This window comes from Xenopus laevis, chromosome 9_10L, assembly GCF_017654675.1.
Source record: "Xenopus laevis strain J_2021 chromosome 9_10L, Xenopus_laevis_v10.1, whole genome shotgun sequence".
NCBI lineage: Eukaryota > Metazoa > Chordata > Amphibia > Anura > Pipidae > Xenopus > Xenopus laevis.
The window spans coordinates 92572814-92594788 of NC_054387.1; the positions used below are offsets into that span (position 1 = coordinate 92572814).

At 37.8% G+C, this 21975-nt stretch overlaps 1 protein-coding gene across 1 annotated transcript; it reads right to left on the reverse strand.

The window, feature by feature from the left end:
- Window positions 1-2583: 2583 nt before the first annotated feature.
- idh1.L (isocitrate dehydrogenase 1 (NADP+) L homeolog) lies at window positions 2584-20521 on the reverse strand. Its single transcript, NM_001094553.1, is given in 9 exon segments — window positions 2584-3644; window positions 3733-3895; window positions 4376-4516; window positions 5388-5539; window positions 5989-6166; window positions 7266-7371; window positions 10705-10996; window positions 15554-15676; window positions 20493-20521. Coding segments are annotated over 8 exon segments (1248 nt in total). The 5' UTR covers window position 15676; window positions 20493-20521; the 3' UTR covers window positions 2584-3550.
- Window positions 20522-21975: the final 1454 nt, after the last annotated feature.

Genomic DNA, 21975 nt, shown 5'->3' on the forward strand with positions numbered 1-21975 from the left:
CCTGTAAAAAGAACCTGTCACAAAAGAAACACCCCCCCCCCCCGGGCAAATTCCACTAATTTTTTTACTCACCCCTCCTCCGTGCAGATTCTGGCCTCGGAGTTCACGGTAGCCTCCTTCTCCGGTAATCTTGCGCAGTTGGAGTAAATTTCCCGACCCAAACAACTACGCTTGCTCCGAAAGTCACGAAAATTACCGTGACTTTCGGTACATGTGGTTCGGGACTGTAAATTCACTCCAACTACGCATGTGCCGAAACTTCAGAAAAAGACAGAAGATTGCTGCCATGAACACCCGAGTGGACTAGCCACCCTGCCCTTTTCCCTCCTACTTTACTTTTTACCTGTAACAAGCATGTCTCCCTCTTTTGCCTCAACTGCCCCATCTCCATCCCCCACATTCATCCCTGCCAGTAGCTACTCAGTGAGCAGTGCACCCTCACTCAGATTTGTAGTGATTTCACCCTGGAACTGCTATTCTGACTGCATACATATGACAAAACACACCGACAAACCAACTACAAACTCTTCCTGACCCCGCCTTTTTAAAGGAAAACTATACCCCCAAACAAAGTAGGTCTCTATAAAAAGATATTGCATATAACAGCTCATATGTAAAACCCTGCTTCATGTAAATAACCCATTTTCACAATAATATACTTTTCTAGTAGTATGTGCCATTGGGTAATCATAAATAGAAAATTGCCATTTTAAAAAATAAGGGCCACCCCCTAGGATCTTTCTGGAATTTGGATCTTCATAGCTTGTCTACTAGAAAATTATGTAAACATTAAATAAACCCAATAGACTGGTTTTACTTCCAATAAGAATTAATTATATCTTAGTTGGGATCAAGTACAAACTACAGAGAAAAAGGAATTAATTTTTAAAAATGTTATTTGATTAAAATAATCTATGGGAGATGGGCATCCTGCAATTTGGAGTTTTCTGGATAATGGGTTTCCAGATAACAGTCCCATACCTGTAAAATGGATTATTGTAAATATCAGGCCACACAGAATTACTGCATAAAATTTTATTAATTCAACTTTTTTTATGCAAAATGAGTCAATAGTGTTTATTATGCCAAAGGCCTACTTTTCAATTCACATGTGAGTAAAAATAAAAAATTAGACCTTTACCAACAATCAGGTTGATACCTTATTGCAACCTAAATTAATTCTGTACAAATAAATGATATGTAATGTCAATAAAGCTAAAGGTGGACATATACCTAGAAAATGTACTTACTGGTTGACTGGATACCTTAAAAATGGTCTCTTAAATTCACATACCTGAGCCAAAACTGCTTTTGTTTATTCTTTAAACTGAACTAGTGCTAGTAAAACAATAGTTGGAATATAAAATATGGCAGACACAAGCAATTTTATGCATTTCACCCACAGCGACAAATAGCATGAGAGGATGGCCCTTAAAATCACACCCGCATTCACTTGTATAGCAACTTCATGAAAGTGCATGTACAATTGCTAGTAAGGCGGCAGTTGCTCAGAAATATGGCAGTCAGTGGTAATAAGCAACATTCGCCTGACAGGGAAGAACTCTGCACTTAAAGGTGATACATACAAGTCAATGGGGGTGATTAGGATTAACAGGGAGAGGACTAAATTCTCATGGTCATTAAGTATACTAACAGTTTATAAAGAAAATTGACACTGTCTAGCCAGAGCAGATTAGAGCAAACCTTTCTGGAATAGAATTTCACATTTTCAAAAGTACTTACTGGATAAATACTGCCCAAATTAGCTTCACATGTGATGTGCAAGGATCCCCCAGAACGATAACTAGAGAACCCAGCATTCACCACATCTCTAACGGGCTTGAGTTCCAGGTAAATCATTTAACAGAAATGAAAACATTAACAGTATACTGGCACATTCCTGATCAGTCTTTGTTGTATTCTGTATAACATAAAAATGTGGGCTATTGGAGCAGCATTCATGAATGAAAATGGATCGTGTGGACTTTAATTATATGATCTATGCACCAGATCAGTTATTTATGTTAGTGCAATTTCCATATTTAGCAATGCATAAAGGCACACTATAAAATGATTTTGCTCAGATGTGCACAGGGGAATGAATAGTTTAGGCAAAATTGTACTATTCTCGCTGTAAAGGCTACGAGTTAACTATTAAGTTGTGTTGGATACCCCATTGGTGCAATTTCTGCCATGCTCCTTTCTGACCGTGCCCCTGATGGTAGCAGGTCAATGGTATAGGAATACACTGGCACTCGAGGCAGTTGAAATGCAGGGTTACCCCTTGCTATTTATTTTGTGCAACGTTTATCAAGCATTGCTAAACGTTGCTTTGCACAAAATAAATAGCATTGGGTAACCCTGCATTTCACCTGCCTCGAGTGCCAGTGTATTCCTATACCATTGACCTGTTGGGGGTTGCCGTACCCTCCTGCATTGTGCACCAGGCTACCTTATGGAAAGAAGATTGAGAGTGTGCTCAGCTTCACCTTGTTCTAATCCTGATGGTAGCAGGCCATACCTTCAGATATTAGGCCACGCACCCAAACAGGTTTGTGCCAGAATTAGTAGATTTATTTTAAATTGAATAGATAGATCTTTGGTGAAGGTAAGAGGTAAAGAAACAAAAGGTATTTTATGCAGAGGTAAAATGAGCAGTTTAAGGAAGCACATTTCTGTAACAAGGCTTATTCTTCATTCATCTCTTAGGGGCCGATTCACTAAGGGTCGAATATCGAGGGTTAATTACCCCTCGATATTCGACTAGGAACTAAAATTCTTCGACTTCGAATATCGAAGTCGAAGGATTTAGCGCAGATAGTACGATCGAAGGATTATTCCTTCGATCGAACGATTAAATCCTTCGAATCGAACGATTCAAAGGATTTAAATCCAACGATCGAAGGAATATCCTTCGATCAAAAAAAGTTAGCCAAGCCTATGGGGACCTTCCCCATAGGCTAACATTGACTTCGGTAGCTTTTAGATGCCGAACTAGGGGGTCGAAGTTTTTTTTAAAGAGACAGTACTTCGACTATCGAATAGTCGAACGATTTTTACTTCGAATCCTTTGATTCGTAGTCGAAGGTCGAAGTAGTCCATTCGATGGTCGAAGTAGCCCAAAAAAAACTTCGAAATTTCAAGTTTTTTTACTTCGAATCCTTCACTCGAAGTTAGTGAATCGGCCCCTTAATGTTTCAGTCTTGCAAATAATAAAGGAAAACTTAAACCAAACTTGAGATTTGAAAACCACAGCACTTGCATACCTAAAAAGTTATGCCAGTGGGAATGCAACAGGTTTCCCCTGATTTATGATTATTTATGACTGCAGTGGTCCCATTATGTATAAAACTGAGTTCATTTACTTATGGATTACCAACACAAAGTAATGATTTACATTCTGTTACAATTAAATGACTGCAAGTGAATCTGAAGTTCAAGTATGTGCTAACTAGGGATGGACGTTTTACATTCTATTGAGAAGATAATGCTTCTGATATTGTAAACAATTGCAGTGTATGACAGCTCTGTTTTCCCAGTGACATCTCTGTTAAAGCTTGGGATGAGCAGCAAGCTTCAGCTGCAGATTTTCACCAAGTTTGTCCATAAATTCAAAGGTACTTAAGTAGTCACCACGTTGCACACTGAGAAAAAAAATAAAATAAAACATTATACACATGTTTTAAAGTGTATTTTATATGTACATTGGCATTGGAATAAGTATAAACCTACTTTGGTAAACCTTTAATACAAGCAGCAAGGTCCTTAGTCATAAATCCAGCCTCAATGGTTTCAATGCAGACTTCTTCTAAGGCTGTTGCAAAGTTCTTAAGTTCTTGGTTATTATCCAGTTTTGCTCTATGATCTAAACCTCGTGACCATGCAAAGATTGAAGCTGCCAACAGAAACAGAGAATTAATAAAATATACAATCCACAGATTGAGCATAATTGGGTATAAAATATTAGATATAAATGGGGTCTCTTGGCCTTTGCCTTGTATTTGCCTATTTAAGAGCAACATAAACTTTCCCACAATATTGCCTTCATGGAGCACTTGGCACATCACACTCAATGAGGGAAACCAATACTATCTGTGATGACCAAGCAAGCTTTTGACTGGAGCTGCTGCTGTAGTGATTCCATGCTGTACCCAGCTGTAATGGGGCCTATACATCCCACAGGTGTCCTTGGGCATGACTATAAACTGTCAGTGGCTGTGTTGGTTTGGCATGAATATAAACTGTCAGTGGCAATGCTGGTTTTTCTGCCAAGGCAGCAAACTGTCAGCCCATAGCTCTGGCAGAGGAACATTTTGGGGGGGGGGAAACAGTGTTATTAAACAATAACATAATAAGGCAAATTGCGTCAGCTCACCAATGGGGTTGGTTGAGGTTTCTTGTCCTTTTTGATGCATTCTATAATGTCGAGTTACTGTCCCATGGGCTGCTTCTGCCTCCACTGTCTTCCCATCAGGACATATCAACACACTAGTCATCATGCCAAGAGAGCCATATCCTTCAAATATAAAAAAAAGATTATAAAAGGTTGTGCATGCACTGCATCATTATAAATATTAAATAGGAAGATAAATATTTTGTGACTTTTGAGCTAAATATTATCAACCATAATTTATTTACTGGAAATGGGAAGAAAATGCATCAATGCAGCATAATCATAAGCATTTTATGTGCCTATAATAGATCTATCATCCAACACTGCATTATATTTTTATTACTTTAAAACTGTTTCATTTTTTGATGTTACTGTTCCTTTAATGAAAAATGAACATGGGGTTTCATATGGAATGAAGGAGCATTGTGGTTTGGGCTTTTAAAGGGGTGGTTCACCTTTAAGGTAACTTTTATTATGTTATAGAACGGCCAATTCTAAGCAACTTTTCAATTGGTTTCCATTATTTGTTTTATAGTTTTATAGTTATTTGCCTTTTTCTTCTGACTCTTTGCAGCTTTCAAATGGGCGTCACTGACTCCCCTCTAAAAAACAAAGGCTCTGTAAGGCTACAAATGTATTGTTAGTTACTTTTTTTTTTACTAATCCTTCTATTCAGGCCTCTCCTATTCATATTTCAGTCTCTTATTCAAAGCAATGTATGTTTGCTAGGGTCATTTGGACCCTAGTTACCAGATTGGTTAAGATGCAAATTGAAAATTGAATAAAAGGCTAAATACATTTTTAAAAAAATGAAAACCAATTGCAAATTGTCTCAGACTATCACTACCTACATCATACTAAAAGTTTATTTAAAGGTGAACAACCCCTTTAAGAGTATTGGGCCTTTGATGTCAATAATACTTGGCCCAGCTCTGGAATAGAGAAAACACATAGGTGTATATTGCAACTTTAAAGCCTGGCATCTGTTTCAAACCTTGAGCGACAGAATCTGATTGCACATCCCCATCATAGTTTTTGCAGGCCCAGATGAAGCCTCCTTCAGATTTCATTGCTTGTGCCACCATGTCATCAATAAGCCTGTGTTCATACCAGATTTTATTCTCTTCAAACTGGGATTTGTATTCCCTGCAAAAAAACAAAAACAAAAAACACAAAACACACATAGCATTAGGAATATCACGGGTCATTTCTCAGCAGACACATTACCTTAAAATATGTCTCTATCCCCTGTCATTTGCATTATAAGGAGGACAGAATATTTTTGCGGGATAGTAAAACAATATAAAAAAAAAATATGTTTGCAGGTACCAAAATCACTTTAATACTGGGTACTTGTAATAAAATATCCTCCTTTCTTCATTCACTATCCTTTAATACTTTAAACTCAGATATCTATACTATTTCTCTCATTGTTTAGATCCATAATATTGCTTTAAGTCATGATTGACCTGCGGGTTCATAAGCCATGTGAAAAAAAAGCATACTGAATATAGTTTTCAAAAGGATATAAAAAAGGCTATAAAAACAGAGAGAGAGAGAGAGAATTATGATAGATGAAGGAAAACTTCATTTACTTCTCATAGATTTCCTGGAATATATCTTTGAATCGCCCATCATATCTCTTGAGAATGGTATTTTTGGTGCTCATATAAAGGGGCCAGCTTTTGGACAGAGCCATCTGGAAAGAACTGTGTGCAAAGTCTCTAATGGACTGATCCGTGTTGTACATCCCAAGAGCAACGCCTCCGCAGTCTGTAAGAGACAGAAGCAAAAATGCACGGAATAGAAAGGATTTATAGGATACTGTAGGCAGAATGCAAAGTGCCTACTTTTACCTAAAAAACAATTTAAAATATTGTGGGGGGAAAAATTCTTTACTGCTTTAAAAGGCTAATGGTCCCTTTTGTTCTTTAGGGAATCTATTTCTGGGTGCTCGCCTGTCTATTTCTGTTTCCTTTCTTGCAGGAGATTTTTTTAATATATTCCCACTGTCCCGCAAGACAAAGCAAGATGAGTTTCCATCATACACATTTACTACACTGCTTCATGTCATGAGGACTTAAAAGTGGACCTGTCACCCAGACACAAAAATCTGTATGATAAAAGTCCTTTTCAAATTAAACATGACATCCGTTTTCTATTTTTTTATTAAAGTATTCATAGCTGTTGTAAGCTCATTTTAAAGTATCAGCTGTCATTCAAATATTGTCTGCCCCTCCTCTATGCCCTGGGCATAGAGGCGGGGCAGACAATTATTTTCACTTTCCATTCAGCACTTCCTAGATGTCACTGCTCTCTCCACATTCCCCTGTTCTCTTTACCATTTAATTGTGTAGCCAGTACATGGGGATGGACATCAGGTCCCCCATTCTGGTGCACAAACAAGATTCTGAGATGATGGAAGGCTTGCCTTAATAACAGTGTCCACAAAATGGCTTCTGCCTGCTTGCTATAATTATGAATTCCCAGACTGAAGGAAACAAGATTCAAATAATTTATATAGTGTAATTAAAGTGCATTTTGCTTGACTAATGTGATAAAATAGGATTCTGAATATTTTTTTTGGGTGATGGGTCCCCTTTAAGCTGACCATATACCAAAAAACCTGCTCACCCACATGCTGGTACTCCTTTTAAAGAATAAAACACACACTCCCACAATTAGTAGTGCCACAATTATGACAGCAGTACAGATTATATATAACCATAAAGAAATGTCCTGGCAATAGGTCACGTTAAAAACTGCCCTGTATCTTGCCAACATAGAACCAAATCCAGTATAATAAAGATGAAGTCAGGAACCTATAGAGAGACATATATGCATTATAACATAAAAAGAAATATATACGTACCTTCAAAATTATGGATAACATACTTAATGGCCTCCCCTCCATCCTTAGGTGTGAATGATATTTCCACTTTACCTGGCCCAGGGACCACAAAGTCAGTTGCTCTATACTGAGAGAGGAATACTAAGTGGTTTATATGCAATCGAGAACTAGTTTTAAAATCTCACATTAAATGCATTCCTGAACATCCTTTGCATGTGAAGTACATGGGCAATTAACAGTATTTACACTACAAGTATGCCCATTACTAATACCCTTTCATACCAACATGCCTATAGCTGTGCAAGGCGATTTCATTAAAGGAAAACTATACCCCCCAAACAATGTAGGTCTCTATAGAAAGATATTGCATAAAACAGCTCATATGTAAAATCCTGCTTCATGTAAATAAACCATTTTCATAATACTATACTTTTCTAGTAGTATGTGCCATTGGGTAATCATAAATAGAAAATTGCCATTTTAAAAAATAAGGGCCGCTCCCTGGGATCGTAGGATTCACTGTACTCCCAAACATACCAACAAACTATACATGTTAGGTCACATGAGCCAATTAACAGACAGAGTTGTGTCTTTTGTTTCCACACTTCTTCCTGTTACAGTTAGTGTTGTAGTATTTCTGGTCAGGTGATCTCTGAGGCAGCACAGATAGAGTCATGAAATGGTGGCTCAAGGCAAAAGATGTAAAAGGGCAATATTTACTTAAATATATAAACCAGTTTGGCAAGATTCTTTAATATGCCACTTAATATGATATGAACTATCTGTTGCTCAAGTGTTCATTTTGGGGGTATAGGTTTCCTTTAAAAGCAAAATACTATAAAAAATTAAGGCCAGTTGAAAAATTTCTTAGAATTAGCCATTCTATAACATACTAAAAAAGGTAAATCACCCCTTTAAAGGAAACCTATACCCCCAAAATGAACACTTGAGCAACAGATAGTTCATATCATATTAAGTGGCATATTAAAGAATCTTGCCAAACTGGTTTATATATTTAAGTAAATATTGCCCTTTTACATCTTTTGCCTTGAGCCACCATTTCATGACTCTATCTGTGCTGCCTCAGAGATCACCTGACCAGAAATACTACAACACTAACTGTAACAGGAAGAAGTGTGGAAACAAAAGACACAACTCTGTCTGTTAATTGGCTCATGTGACCTAACATGTATAGTTTGTTGGTATGTTTGGGAGTACAGTGAATCCTACGATCCCAGGGAGCGGCCCTTATTTTTTAAAATGGCAATTTTCTATTTATGATTACCCAATGGCACATACTACTAGAAAAGTATAGTATTATGAAAATGGTTTATTTACATGAAGCAGGATTTTACATATGAGCTGTTTTATGCAATATCTTTCTATAGAGACCTACATTGTTTGGGGGGTATAGTTTTCCTTTAAATGGGGGTCACTGACCTCATCTAAAAACCAAATTTGCTGTAAAGCTACACATGTATTGCTATTTCTACGTTTTATTACTCTTCCTTCTATTCAGACCCTCTCTTATTCATATTGTAGGTTCTTATTTAAATCAATGCATGGTTGCTAGGGTAAATTGGACCCAAGCAACACGTTTGCTGAAATTACAAACGGTAGAGCTGCTAAATACAAATTTAAATAACTCAAAAAACCACAAATAATTAAAAATGAAAACCAATTACAAATTGTCTCATAATATCACTCACTAAATCACACTAAAAGTTTATTTCAAAGGTGAACAACTCCTTTAATTCATTACAGATTTCATTCCTGGTGTCAAATTGTACTATAGCAGTGCCATACTTCCCATAAATAAAATAAATGAGTAAGAAAAGCCTTTACCCTGTAGTTTTCTAGGAAGGCTCTCCATTAGACACTGGGACATTATTGGTGGGATTTGTATTCATTCATACATAAAGAATAGGCAACAAATGTCCTAATGTATAATGTTATAATTCCTATAAAGTGCATAGTTAATGGGCATATAATGATAGCTTTAGCAAAAGCTTGGGATAAAGCTCAGATGCTTGTTTCCACAATATTTAACATACTTGGTTATTGTGACATAAAAAAAACAACTTGACAGGAGCATTTTTACATCTGCAATAGCAGCTCAGCTAAAAAAAAGCGGCAAGCAAGGCTAAGCAGCTCACACCATTTTCTGGATGCCTTTCGGGGGCAGATTAACTAAGCTCGAGTGAATAGTTCGAATCAAAAAATATTCGAATTTTGAAGTAATTTTTTGGGTACTTCGACGATCGAATTGAAGTAAAAATCGTTTGACCATTCGATAATCGAAGTACTGTCTCTTTAAAAAAAACTTCGACTTCATACTTCGCCAAATTAAAACGACCGAAGTCCAATTTTAGCCTATGGGGACCTTCCCCAGCACTTTTCTAAGTTTTTTTTGGTTGAATAAAAATCCTTCGATCTAACGATTTTGATTCGAATTCGATATTCGAAGGATTTTACTTCGAGGGTCGAATTCGAGGGTTTTTTAACCCTCAAAATTCGACCCTTGATAAATCTGCCCCTCAGTGTAAAAATAAGATTAAGTTACCTACAGTCTTGAAAATGTTGTGTTCAAAAGTGGTTTGATCCTGAGACAACGGCACTAATAAACTGTGCAATGCATTTGTATTCTGGTTTCTATGTTAAAGGTTACAGGTTACATATTAATGACAAACTTGAGAAGACCTTTGTATTTTAAAGTATCTTGTACCGTCAGCTGCTTATTCTGGCCAGTATAATGGGAATGCTGACAACCATATTATACCTTTCCAGATTGATAAATGTTACTTTGATTAATAGATCTGTATCTGCACAGCTTTCTATTTTTTTCTGGATTTTAAATATAGAATATTGGATACCTTGTTGAACATTACAAGGGTGTGGAAATTAAAGGGGTATTTCACTTTTAAGTCAACTTTTAGTATGTTATAGAATGGCCAGTTCTTAATTATTTGCCTTCTTCTTTGGACACTTTCCAGCTTCAAATAGGGGTCACTGACCCTGTCTAAAAAACAAATGCTCTGTAAGGCTACAAATGTATTGTTATTGTAACTTGTTATTACTCATTTGTCTATTCAAGTCCTCTCCTTTTGATATTTCAGTCTCTTATTCAAATCAATGCACCCTGGCAACTGGATTGCTGAAATTGCATACCGGAGAGCTGCTGAATAAAAAGCTAAATAACTGAAAAACCACAAAGAATAAAAAATGAAAACTAATTGCAAATTGTCTCACAACATCACTCTCTATATCATACTAACAGTTAACTCAAAGGTGAACAACCCCTTTAAGGTCAGTCACTATAACTATGCTGTCCGTTCTGATGACAAACACAATAAATTATGGAAAACATCTGTCTGGATTTCATACATTTCATGATGAATGCTTTGTGGTCAGCCACATGTAATAATGATTAGGCTCTCACAGAATGGCACGTTTAGTTTACCTGGTCACCATAAGCATGACGACCGATGATAATGGGTTTGATCCATCCTGAAACCAGCCTTGGGATGTTCTTGCAAATGATGGCCTCTCTGAACACAGTCCCTCCAAGAATATTCCTGATAGTTCCATTTGGAGATTTCCACATTTGTTTCAGATTAAACTCCTCTACCCTCTTCTCATCAGGTGTAATAGTGGCACACTTGATGCCAACGTTGTACTTTTTAATTGCTTCTGCGGCATCCACTGTGACTTGATCGTCTGTGGCATCACGGTTCTCCATGCCCAGATCATAGCTGTAGAATAACAAGAGAATAACAAAGACAATCAGTGTACAAAATAAAAGACAAAAAACTCATTTTCTTATCAAATATTTCCCACTTTGCTACATGACACAGGGAGGGATTTATCAAACTAGTGTGTGTGTGTGGGGGTTGATTAATTTTCCCCAATTTATTTTTCATTTCTAGAAAAATGGAAGAAAAAAAAGGAGATGCATGAGCTTCCCATAGATTTACTCGGTGATAACCCCCCCCCACCCCCCTCCCACACACACACACCTTGATTAACTTTTCAAGACTTTTTGCCCTGGCTGTACGTTGAATTGGCAGCAAAATTGTAATGTTTTGGTCCATTACATAGAATAGTGTTTGTCTGGGCAAAATTATGAAATGCATTTAAAGGTAAGTGGAGAATTGAATTTTTCAGGATTTATCAACCCCAAAAGTTTTAGCAATCTGGATTATCATATCAAAACTTTTCATAAATGCAAATGTGGGAAAACAAATAGATGCCAGTATACAGAAAGATTAGACTACAATGGAAGGCATTGTCTGATGTTATATACAGTAAAGCTCTAAAAGCAGGTTCCACATTTTAAATGTAATTATGTATATTGTCAGATTGTAGAGTCACCAGTAGGCAGGGTGATCACAGTGTAGGATCAGAAGGTGTTGTGACTCAGAGACCTATTTATCAAAGGTCAGATTTTAGTGGTTTTAGAGGTTTTTAAAACCACGACTAAACTCACAAACTCTAAACTACGAATGTCATGACATTTATTAAGGATCTGAATAAAAGAGTAAAACCGGAATACCTTAAAAACCTTTAAAAATTTTAATACTTTGCGACAATTCCTAGAGAAAAAGATATCCAAAAGCCTCTAGAAGTCCAAATTGATTTGCAACAGTCTAATGGGACCAGCACAGCTCTATAGCACCTCAAAAACTTTTCCCTGGCAAAGTTTTGCATAAGCAGTTTTTCATGGGTTTTACACTTAATAAATCTCACATTTTTAGAGCTTCTTAGAAAAACAGGAAAAACATGCATTTTATTAGATTTGTCGGGAAAAAAATTCAGCTCTTAGTAAACAGGTCTTTCAGTGTTCTATACTGGCGGTCAATGACCTCCAATACATGGAGATAGGAGGCATCAGCCGGCCACCTCTGATCTTATTATCTGATGGCATTAATCAGCAGTTTTTCAAAATTGTTACCTGACAAACAAAGAACTGCAACAGCGATAAAGAAATGAGGTTTCAAATGCAATTCCAATAACTGCTTGAAGATATTTCTCTCTTTGTGGACAGATTTAATTTGTACAACGGAAAAATAATGGAAAGAGTTTCAGTTTTATCGGTACTTCTCAGGAAAGCTTTTGCAACAAACAATGCAACAGTTCATTACGGACATACTAAAACCCAGCACAGTCACTAAAAAGTAAGCCTAGCTGACGACATCCATGGGTGACTGTCATTAATATTTCCTGGACATCATTTTAGTACTTTTGCGGTGTGCCAATTAATGGCCAGAAAATTGTCTGATTTGTTATTTTTCCTACTTTAATCCTACAGATTAAATCTGAATAGTTAGATTTACAAAATCTGAATCATCATGGCCAGCTTTAAATGAGACATACAGGATAAGTGGAAACCCCCTAATATTTTAGGCAATAATGTAGAATACATGGTGCTGGTTTTACTTTGGGCTTAAAAAATACTATTTTTTAAAAATGGCCCCTTTATTGGAGCTCCCTATTGATCTGCTAAGGTCCATGTTTCAAATGAGGGGTGGGCGTTCCCTAACGGTCCCTGCCAGAAGCACAATAGGAGGGGGACAGGCAATCACAACCATGCATTCAGAAGCAAAGACAGGAATCAGGTCAGCCTAATTGCTGTTTGGTTCCTATACTACACTACAGTGCTCCGAGTGCCACCAACTCCCCTGCACAGCCTGGGAAAGGAGGCAGCAGGAAGTGGAACAGATGGGCAGGAGTAGTAAGGTTTTGCAAAATCAGACAGAAACATTATTTTCCTTCTATATTTAAATGCGTATAATACACTGGCGCATTCTTGTTTTTCCACACATGTCTCCTTTAAAATTACTATGAAGTATAATTAGGGCACATCTTTGTAAAACTGTTATTCCTGATTCATCATAGATCAATGCTACATTAGTAGAGAGGACAGTGTAGAGGTCTGGAAAACAAAATCCTCCTGAAATCCCAACCGACATGCTGCTGCTGCACCTACCACTTATATACTGTTTCAGCTAGCCCAATATATTATTTGTAGCTACACACAGTGGTTTTTTTGTAACGGATCAGCTTCTCTTCCCCTGACTAACTAACGCAGGAGAGAAGCAGACCCTTTGCCTTAGGAAAGTGCTTTTCACTGCATCAACATTTACAGGAGAACTAAACCCTAAAAATGAATATGGCTATAAATGCCATATTTTATATAATGAACTTATTGCACCAGCCTAAGATTTCAGTTTCTCAATAGCAGCAATGATCCAGGACTTCAAACTTGTCACAGGGGGTCACCATCTTGGAAAGTGTCTGTGACACTCACATGCTCAGTGGGCTCTGAGCAGCTGTTGAGAAGCTAAGCTTAGGGGTCGTCGTATATTATCAAGCAGAAAATGAGGTTGGCCTGTAATATAAGCTGATGCTACAGGACTGATTATTGAACGGTGATGCAAGTTGCACTGGTTTCTGTGCTGCAATGTAGTAATTATCTGTATTAATTATTAATCAATCAGTCTTATATTGTGACATTTATATTCTATGTGTACTGTATATTGTGAATCAGTCCCTAAGCTCCGTGACACCAGCAAAGAGCATGAGCAGTGAATCAGCAGAAAAGAAGATGGGCTACTGGGGCATCTTTGGAGATACAGATCTTTACTGCTAAAGGGCAGTGGTTGCCTTGGGCTGGTACAGGAGCCCAAAGCATTATGTATCACATTTCTAGCCTACTTTAGTTAAAGCTTTAGTTCTCTTTTAACTCAAATTTAATGGACTATTTTAATAATAATAACCCTGATGCAATATTTTTTATTCTTAACAGGTAAGTGAAATCTCACTTTACTGTCTGTTGAATTATTAGCACAGAGTTTCCATTTTTAGCATGTCTCGATTTGAGCCAGCATGAAGAAAGTATTAGTCTAGTGTTTTATCACTTTCACTAAAGCTTATCTGGATTCAGATATTATGTGATGCTGAATGATGACTGAGTTTTTGTAGTAAAGCTTTCATACACGGCTGGCATACAACTCACTACAACTGGAAAGAGCAGCCGTTGTAAGGGTGTAACGTGTAGGCATGTGGGGGACAGGCAGATTCAGCACTCTGACCTTTATCCTTATATTCTCAGGCTATGGAGCTAATGCAGTCCATCTAGGTAAGCCAGTTCCTTGCTCTGTTCAAAGTTACACTTATTGAAAAAACAAGTCAAGAAGGAAAACAAAGGTCAAACAGCAGCAAATGCCAAAGCAAATACTTGTGCAATACACAATTGCTTATTGGCTAGTTACAACCTATAGTGATATGGTGGCAGGTACACTTATCTAGGTTATAAGGGAAATCAAAGTGCAGAGCAAGGCAAACACATCGATGTAGAACCATAATTACTGATCAGTTAATATAAAAACAAATAGGAAAATGAATAAGACAATTACATATGGGGGTAATATCACATTCATGGTGACTACACAGGGAGAATCACTACTATCTCATACATTAACAATTAACTCTTCAAAATGTTAAGTGTCTTTATAAATGTAAGCATTTCCCAAAAACAAAGGAAAGTAATTGACAGGAGCCTTCAGAGGAAAGCTACAGTTATTTTACAGCCCTGAGTGTTTGATCAGCCTAGTACACAACTCCCCATATGTAAAAAAAGGAACTAAGTTTGCCCAGGAGCAGTAACCCATCGCAACTAATAAGATGTTTGCACTTTAACAGGTGACTAGTAAATTGTACCTGCTGATTGGTTGCTATGGGTTACTGCCCCATGGCAAACTTAGTGCCTTTTATTGCACAACCCTCAATGAATGTTAAAAGCACACAATAATGTTTGTGACAAGAGGCATCTCTCCCAGAAATAAATTTGTATCCCTATGAAATCCCTTAGCTGAACTGATACATTGCACAGAATGTTTCCTCCCTAAAAGTTTCTACATTAAATTACTGCAGAAAATGACCCCCATGTCTTTTAAAATTTACCCCTATGGAGCAGACCAATACCCCATGTCTTTTAAAATTTACCCCTATGGAGCAGACCAATAAAGTTGTGGATTCACCTTCCTCTAAAGCAGCAGTTTCAACAACCAGATTCTTCATCCTAACATGCACTATCCATCCATATACCACAAAAGCTAAATCTGAGTTTGTACCTTCACATTGTACTTCATTTGATTTTCCCTTCTAAGCTTAAAATGTACCTCCTGGTTCCTCTGAACATCTACAGCCCTAGAACCTTGTTTACGCACCTGAATTGCCAAAGAAACAATTTGAATGCAAATAGAAGCCGATTTGTAAATGGCATTTATATGTCTAGCACAGTGTCTTACCTGTGCAAATCCAACTCCACGTAGGGCAAAATTAGCTTCTCTTTAATCAGGTCCCATATAACTCGAGTCATCTCATCTCCTTGCATTTCTACCACAGAACCACCATTAATTTTCTTGGACATCCTACAAAAGAAAGATATAATACGTCTACATTAGCAAACAGATTTTTGACTTGTAATACAATATATTTTTACATTTTGTATTAGTATCCATTACATTCCTTTTTTTCTACCAAGATAAAATTACTGGTATGAGATCTATTATCCAGAAAGCTCAGAATTATAGAAAGACAGTCTCCCATAGACTCCATTTTATGCAATTAATGCAAATTTTTAAAAATGATATACTTTTTCTCTGTAATAAAACAGTACCTTGTACTTGATCCAAACAGATATAATTAATCCTTATGGGAAGCAAAACCAGCCTATTGAGTTTATTTAACGTTTACATGAATTTCTAGTAGAAATGAATATCCAAATTACAGAAAGATCAGTTATCCAGAAAAACCTAGGTAGCCTGCATCATTGGCTTCTATTTATCTGTGCACTCATGAATGAATTACCTACTCTGAAAATGCCATACAGTTTCAGTTTCCCGGTTTGCTCTACTTAGCTCAAGAAATAAAAAACATTGATTTTTCAGCTGGGGGTGATAGGGGGGACTTGCATTAGAAAAGGTTAGCAATGTTAGGGTTTATAGAGGCATACCGACACCTTCCTAAACTTGGAAACGACTCTATCCCTTAAATTAAACAAATATTTACATTTACCTTTGTTAGGTTTTCATTTTAACCTGGTCTGTAATAATACTTTGCAGAAGAACATATATGTTTCCCTGGCAGATACAATTGTTCAAATACTGATAATCTTTTTTAAATTATGCAAGAGCTATGACTAGGCAGTTTTCTTGTTTGAATAATGCACATAACAGATTTAGGTGAAGGGGAAGCCCAGTTTTCACTTGAATTACTGCTGCAATATATCAGAATTATACACAAAAGGAACAGTTCAGTGTAACATCAAACTGAGTAAATAGCTAGCCTGTGCAAAATAAAAAAATGTTTCTAATATAGTTAGTTAGCCAAAAATGTAATGTATAAAGGCTGGAGTGACTGTATGTCTCACATAATAATCAGAACCCAACTTCCTGCTTTTCAGCTCTCTAACTTAGTCAGCGACTTGAACAGGAAGGGGGGCACATGGGACATAACTGTCTAGGTAGTTTGCTTTTGATCCTTACCCGCATCCTTATCCTTACCTCCGCCAGCTTCTGATGAAGTGGCAGTGAGTCACGAAACGTGTTAAGCGGGCAGCCCCACAGGAGAGATGCTGCTGTAATTTTTGATGGATTTATAATAAATTTTTACTTTAACATATTATTCTGGCTCTGAGGTGCTCCGTTCCTCTACATTGATTTTGCCCTGCCAGCAATAGGACACCCACACCATGAGGAAGCTCCCTGTACAGGCAGCCACTGTACAGGCAGCCATGTTGAGGCACACACGTGCATATAATGAGCGAATGCCGCAACTTGCTCATTATGCGCACAATGTCAGAAGTGCATTATTATGCACATGTGATGTACAACATGGCCGCTTGCACTGGGAGCTCTCTCGCAGTGCGGATGGCCTATCGCTGACGGTGGGGTAATTTAAAAATGAATAAAAAACTACTGTTACCCAACCGCAGTGTGTGCTCCATTAGCCCACACCTTTGTTTGGGGATAATATTTAAACCCTTTAAACTATTGCTGGATAGTCAATTGACATTATGTCAATTATGTGTGGAGGGCCGTGTGGCTTAGGGTAAGGGCACACTGGCGATTCAGGGAGATTTAGTGGCCTGGCAACTAATCGGCTCTTCTTTGGGGCGACTAATCTCCCCGAACGGCTTCCCCCTGTCTTCCGCCGGCTACAATGAAAAATAGCCTGCTGCATGGCACACGCGGCGCTTCGTATTTCGAAGTCGCCTGAAGTATCCTTGTGAGGCAACTCAAGGCAACTTCGGAAAACGAAGCGCCGCATGTGCCATGCCGCAGGTGATTTTTCATTATAGCCGGCGGAAGACAGGGGAAGCTGTTCGGGAGATTAGTCGCCCCAATGAAGAGGGGATTAGTTGCCAGGCGACTAAATCCGAATCACCAGGTGTGCCCTTACCCTTAGGATATATGGAGATCAACCGAGATCTTAGGTTATTGTTATTGCTTCCCCTGCTTAATGATCATATGCTTCTAGACTTAGCACTAGTATATACTATTCAGGTGTATATAAATTTACAATCTGTCTATTTTAGCATAATGGAATCTCCTTAAAGGAAAAATCAACCAGTGGGGAAAAAACCCCTACCCCCCACCCCAGGTAGACCTCCCTCCCTCCTCCCCCCAGGCTAACTCTCCCCCCCCCTGGGGAAATGCCCCATACTCCATACTTACCCCTCGGCGCAGATTCTTCCAGCGAAGTTCCGGTAAACTGACTGGGAGATCGGCAATTTCAGTGTAATTCTGCACATCGCAGTTGCGCATACCGGCAAACTGCTCCAACTGAGAATGCGCAGAAATACCGATCTCGCAGTCAGCTTACAGAGGATGCAGAAGATGGACGCGTGGAACTTTGCTGGAAGAATCTGCGCCGAGGGGCAAGTATGGAGTATAGGGCATTTCCCCGGGGGGAGGAGGAAAGGAGGTCTACCTGGGGTGGGGGTAGGGTTTTTTCCCCCACAGGTTTATTTCTCCTTTAACAGCTCACATTGTGATCCCTGCTGTTTACAGCTTGGTTACAACAGCAGCCATATAGGCCCCTGTCTTATTGGCAAAGGCATCAATAGTAGTTAAAGGAGACCAGACCCAACCTTTCCGCCAGAACCCCTGCCAGAATTCTACTAGAGAGAACTTTAACTTAAATCAAACATTTTTTGTTATTAATAGTGCACTTGTCAAGCCCATATGAGGCATAGATATTTAAGGTAGAATAACATTAAATAAATAACCCCTTTACTATTAAATCATTTAAGGTTTCAGACAAGCATTTTAACTAGAAGGAAAGGCATATTTATTTGGAGTTGCCAAAAGTTAGGCAAAGTGAGGTATGTATATACAATCACTTGGGAGTTGCTAACTTTTGGCACCCCCAAGTAAAGAGCGCCTTTCCTTCTCTTTTAAAGGAAATTTTTTTTTGTGTTTTAACAGATATTGATACAGTTATTATATCTAAATAGTTGGTGTCTTCTAACCACAGAGCATTTTTTTTTTAAAACAGACAGGAGCCATATTGGTTTCTTAAAGGTGTTAGCAACATGCTCCCAGCATTTTGTAAAGTCACAGATTTGAATTGCAACAATAAAGAGAAGGATGTTACTGTGTATGTTTACTGTAATACACATGTACCAGTACTGGACAGCTGTATGATGTAAAGAGTGATATTCAAATTTTGCAATTGGTTTTCTGGATAACGGATCTTTCCATAATTTGGATCTTCATACCTTAAGGCTACAAGAAAATCATGTGAACATTAAATAAACCCAATTGGTTGGTTTTGCTTCCAATAAGGATTAATTATATCTTAGTTTGGATCATGTGTATGTTACTGTTTTATTATAATAAAGAAAAAGGAAATCATTTTTTAAAAAAATTTTTTTTTTTGGATAAAATGGAGTCTGGGAGATGGTCTTTTCAGGATAACGGATATTGGGTTCCCGGATAATGGCTCCTATACCTGTATATGTGCCAGTTAAATAATTACTCTTCACTATCCTCCTCTCAGCAATCTGCCTCTATGTAGCTCTGTGTCAGAGGGTTTTTTTTAGACAGTTACCTCTAATACATTATCTAGGCAAAAAGAGCACAGATCAAACATGTATTACAGCTAATCATCAACCAGATGCCAGAGAGAATTAGATTGCTGAGAGGGCAGTGGAACGTGATTATTTAAAAAATAGTACATCGTTTCTAGCTGACTATTTCTGGACTATTATTTTATTTATTTTTTTAAAAAAGTTCCCCAATAATGAATAGGAGTGAAAACACAGCCTGGGCTAAAGCATGGGTGAAATGATGGGTGACATGGGGAGCCCATGCACAGGCATTGCACCACAGTTCATTGATCTCGTTAACACAGATCTACGGTATATAGCTTTTTCTCGACATGACATCAACATGCACAAGCATCTACATCATTTACAACCCGCTGAAGTTCTATCTTGAGCAGTTTTATCTGCTCTCCCACTATTTCTAACCTGGATACATTATCAGTTGCACATTCTGCATAACTAGGGTTGCCACCTTTATTGGAAAAAAATACCGGCCTTCCTATATATTTATATTTTTTCCCTATTGATAACATCAGGTATCATTTTTACTGGTCAGTCAGGTAAAATACTGGCCAGGTGGCAAGTGGCAACTCTAAGCATAACCCTACCCAGTGAGGAATAATGACTGCCTGCTGCAGGACATCAAGTCTGTAACAATGAATGGTTTAAACACACAATAACATAATACATTTTACTAGGGACAGTCAGCTTAAAGACTTGGACAAAAGAAGAAGAATATCTATTATTTGCAGCCCATAGATATACTTACAGGCTGAATGAAAGCAAAAGGTGAGCCCATTCCATGTCAGAAAGAACATTAGTGGGTCATTTATAAAGATGCAATAAAGAGAAAGGCATTTAGAGCAATTGTGTATAATGCATAATGGACTGTTACAGTAAATAATCCTATATAATAATAAGTATAATCATTAATAATATATAATATAATAATAAGATATAATAATCCTAGTATATATATATATTTATTTATTAATAATGACAGGCAATAGGTTTATGGTTTCTGCAACATATTAAACACAGCTGAATAAAACTGCAGGAATAGAAATCATTGAATGTGAACAAAAGATACCCTTTGGTACAAAATATAAAAAACATTAAATAGACAATATCGTTACCTGGCGTTTTAAAGGAGCAAACAACAAGCAAAATCTGCAAAATCACTCTAAGGTCTTCCCAGGGGCAACAAGAGCTTAAGCTACAGACACTCCCCAGCTCCAGCCTTTCACCACGCCCCTCTCCCAGCTGATCCTGCCCTGACAAATAGTAATCGACTTCAATACTAGATTTGGCCAATCAGAGCTCAACGCGTAATATGGCACCAAGCCGCACAAGGGATACTGTCTTCTGCCTAAGTGACGTCGGGCGGGGTTTAAATAAAGATGGGCGGGGTTACATCTCTCCACTTTACTAGATAAAGTAGGGTAAAGTTGACGTTCTTGTTTATCCCTTTGACGTGGTAGTTGTACGTCTGTCCGTGTGCAGTTGTGGGTTACACCTCCCTGGTTTAGCTATTTGCATTTTTTTAATCCATTGTCTCGCTTGATAGAACCGAATAAAAACGATGAGGGTTTATCTGAATGTATTACATTTTAACTAGTGGCGCATGCAGAGGGTTAAAGGGTTTGTTCACCTTTAAGTTAACTTTTAGTATGATGTAGAGACTGACATTCTGAGACCATTTGCAATTGGTTATCATTTTTTATTATTTATGGGGTTTGAGTTATTCAGCAGCTCTCCAGTTTCAATTTCAGCCATCTGGTTACTAGGGTCCAAATTAACCTAGCAACCATGCATTCGTTAAGAGATGCATTCGTTAAGAGACTGGGATATGAATAGGAGAGGGCCTGAATAGAAAAAAATGAGTAATAAAAAGTAGCAATAACTATACATGCGTAGCAGCGCACAGAACATTTGTTTTTAGATCGGGTCAGTGACCCCTTTTTAAAAGGTAGAAAGAAGAAAGAAAAAAGAAAATAATTTTTAAAAAAAAAGCTATAGAAAATAAATAAATAAAGAAGGATTGAACTGTTGCTTCGAATTGGCCATTCTATAACATACTAAAAGTTAACTTAAAGGTTAACCCTTTAAAAGTTTAGTGGAAACAGCAGCGCTGATATTTGTCAATGGGAGGCGGCACAAGCGATTTCATAATGTTGCTACCCCAGACTAATGTGCCTGAGCAGGTTTTGCAAATGGGCTGCAGTGTCTGTACCTAGTGATATTACCATTTCAGCTTTCCCATCTCAGCAATGCTTCTGAGTTCCTTGCTTGTTAATATCTTACTGCATTCACACAGTAACAGAGTGCCACAATCCAGGTTGCCGTGAGCACTTTTTACATTTGTAATGCACAAAACAAAATCTGTGGTACCTGTGATCATAGGACTGCTCCAGGGTCAGCACCCCAAGCATAGGGGTATATTTATCAAAGAGTGAAGTTAGAGATGCCACAGTCCACTAGCGTGAAATACCGCCTGTCTCCATTCATTTCTATGGGGCTTTTAAAGGCGTAAAAAGGGTATTTATCAAAAGTGGTGAACTTTCACTTTCTCGATTTGAAATGAATGGAGAAAGACAGTATTGGCGACCTCTAACTTCA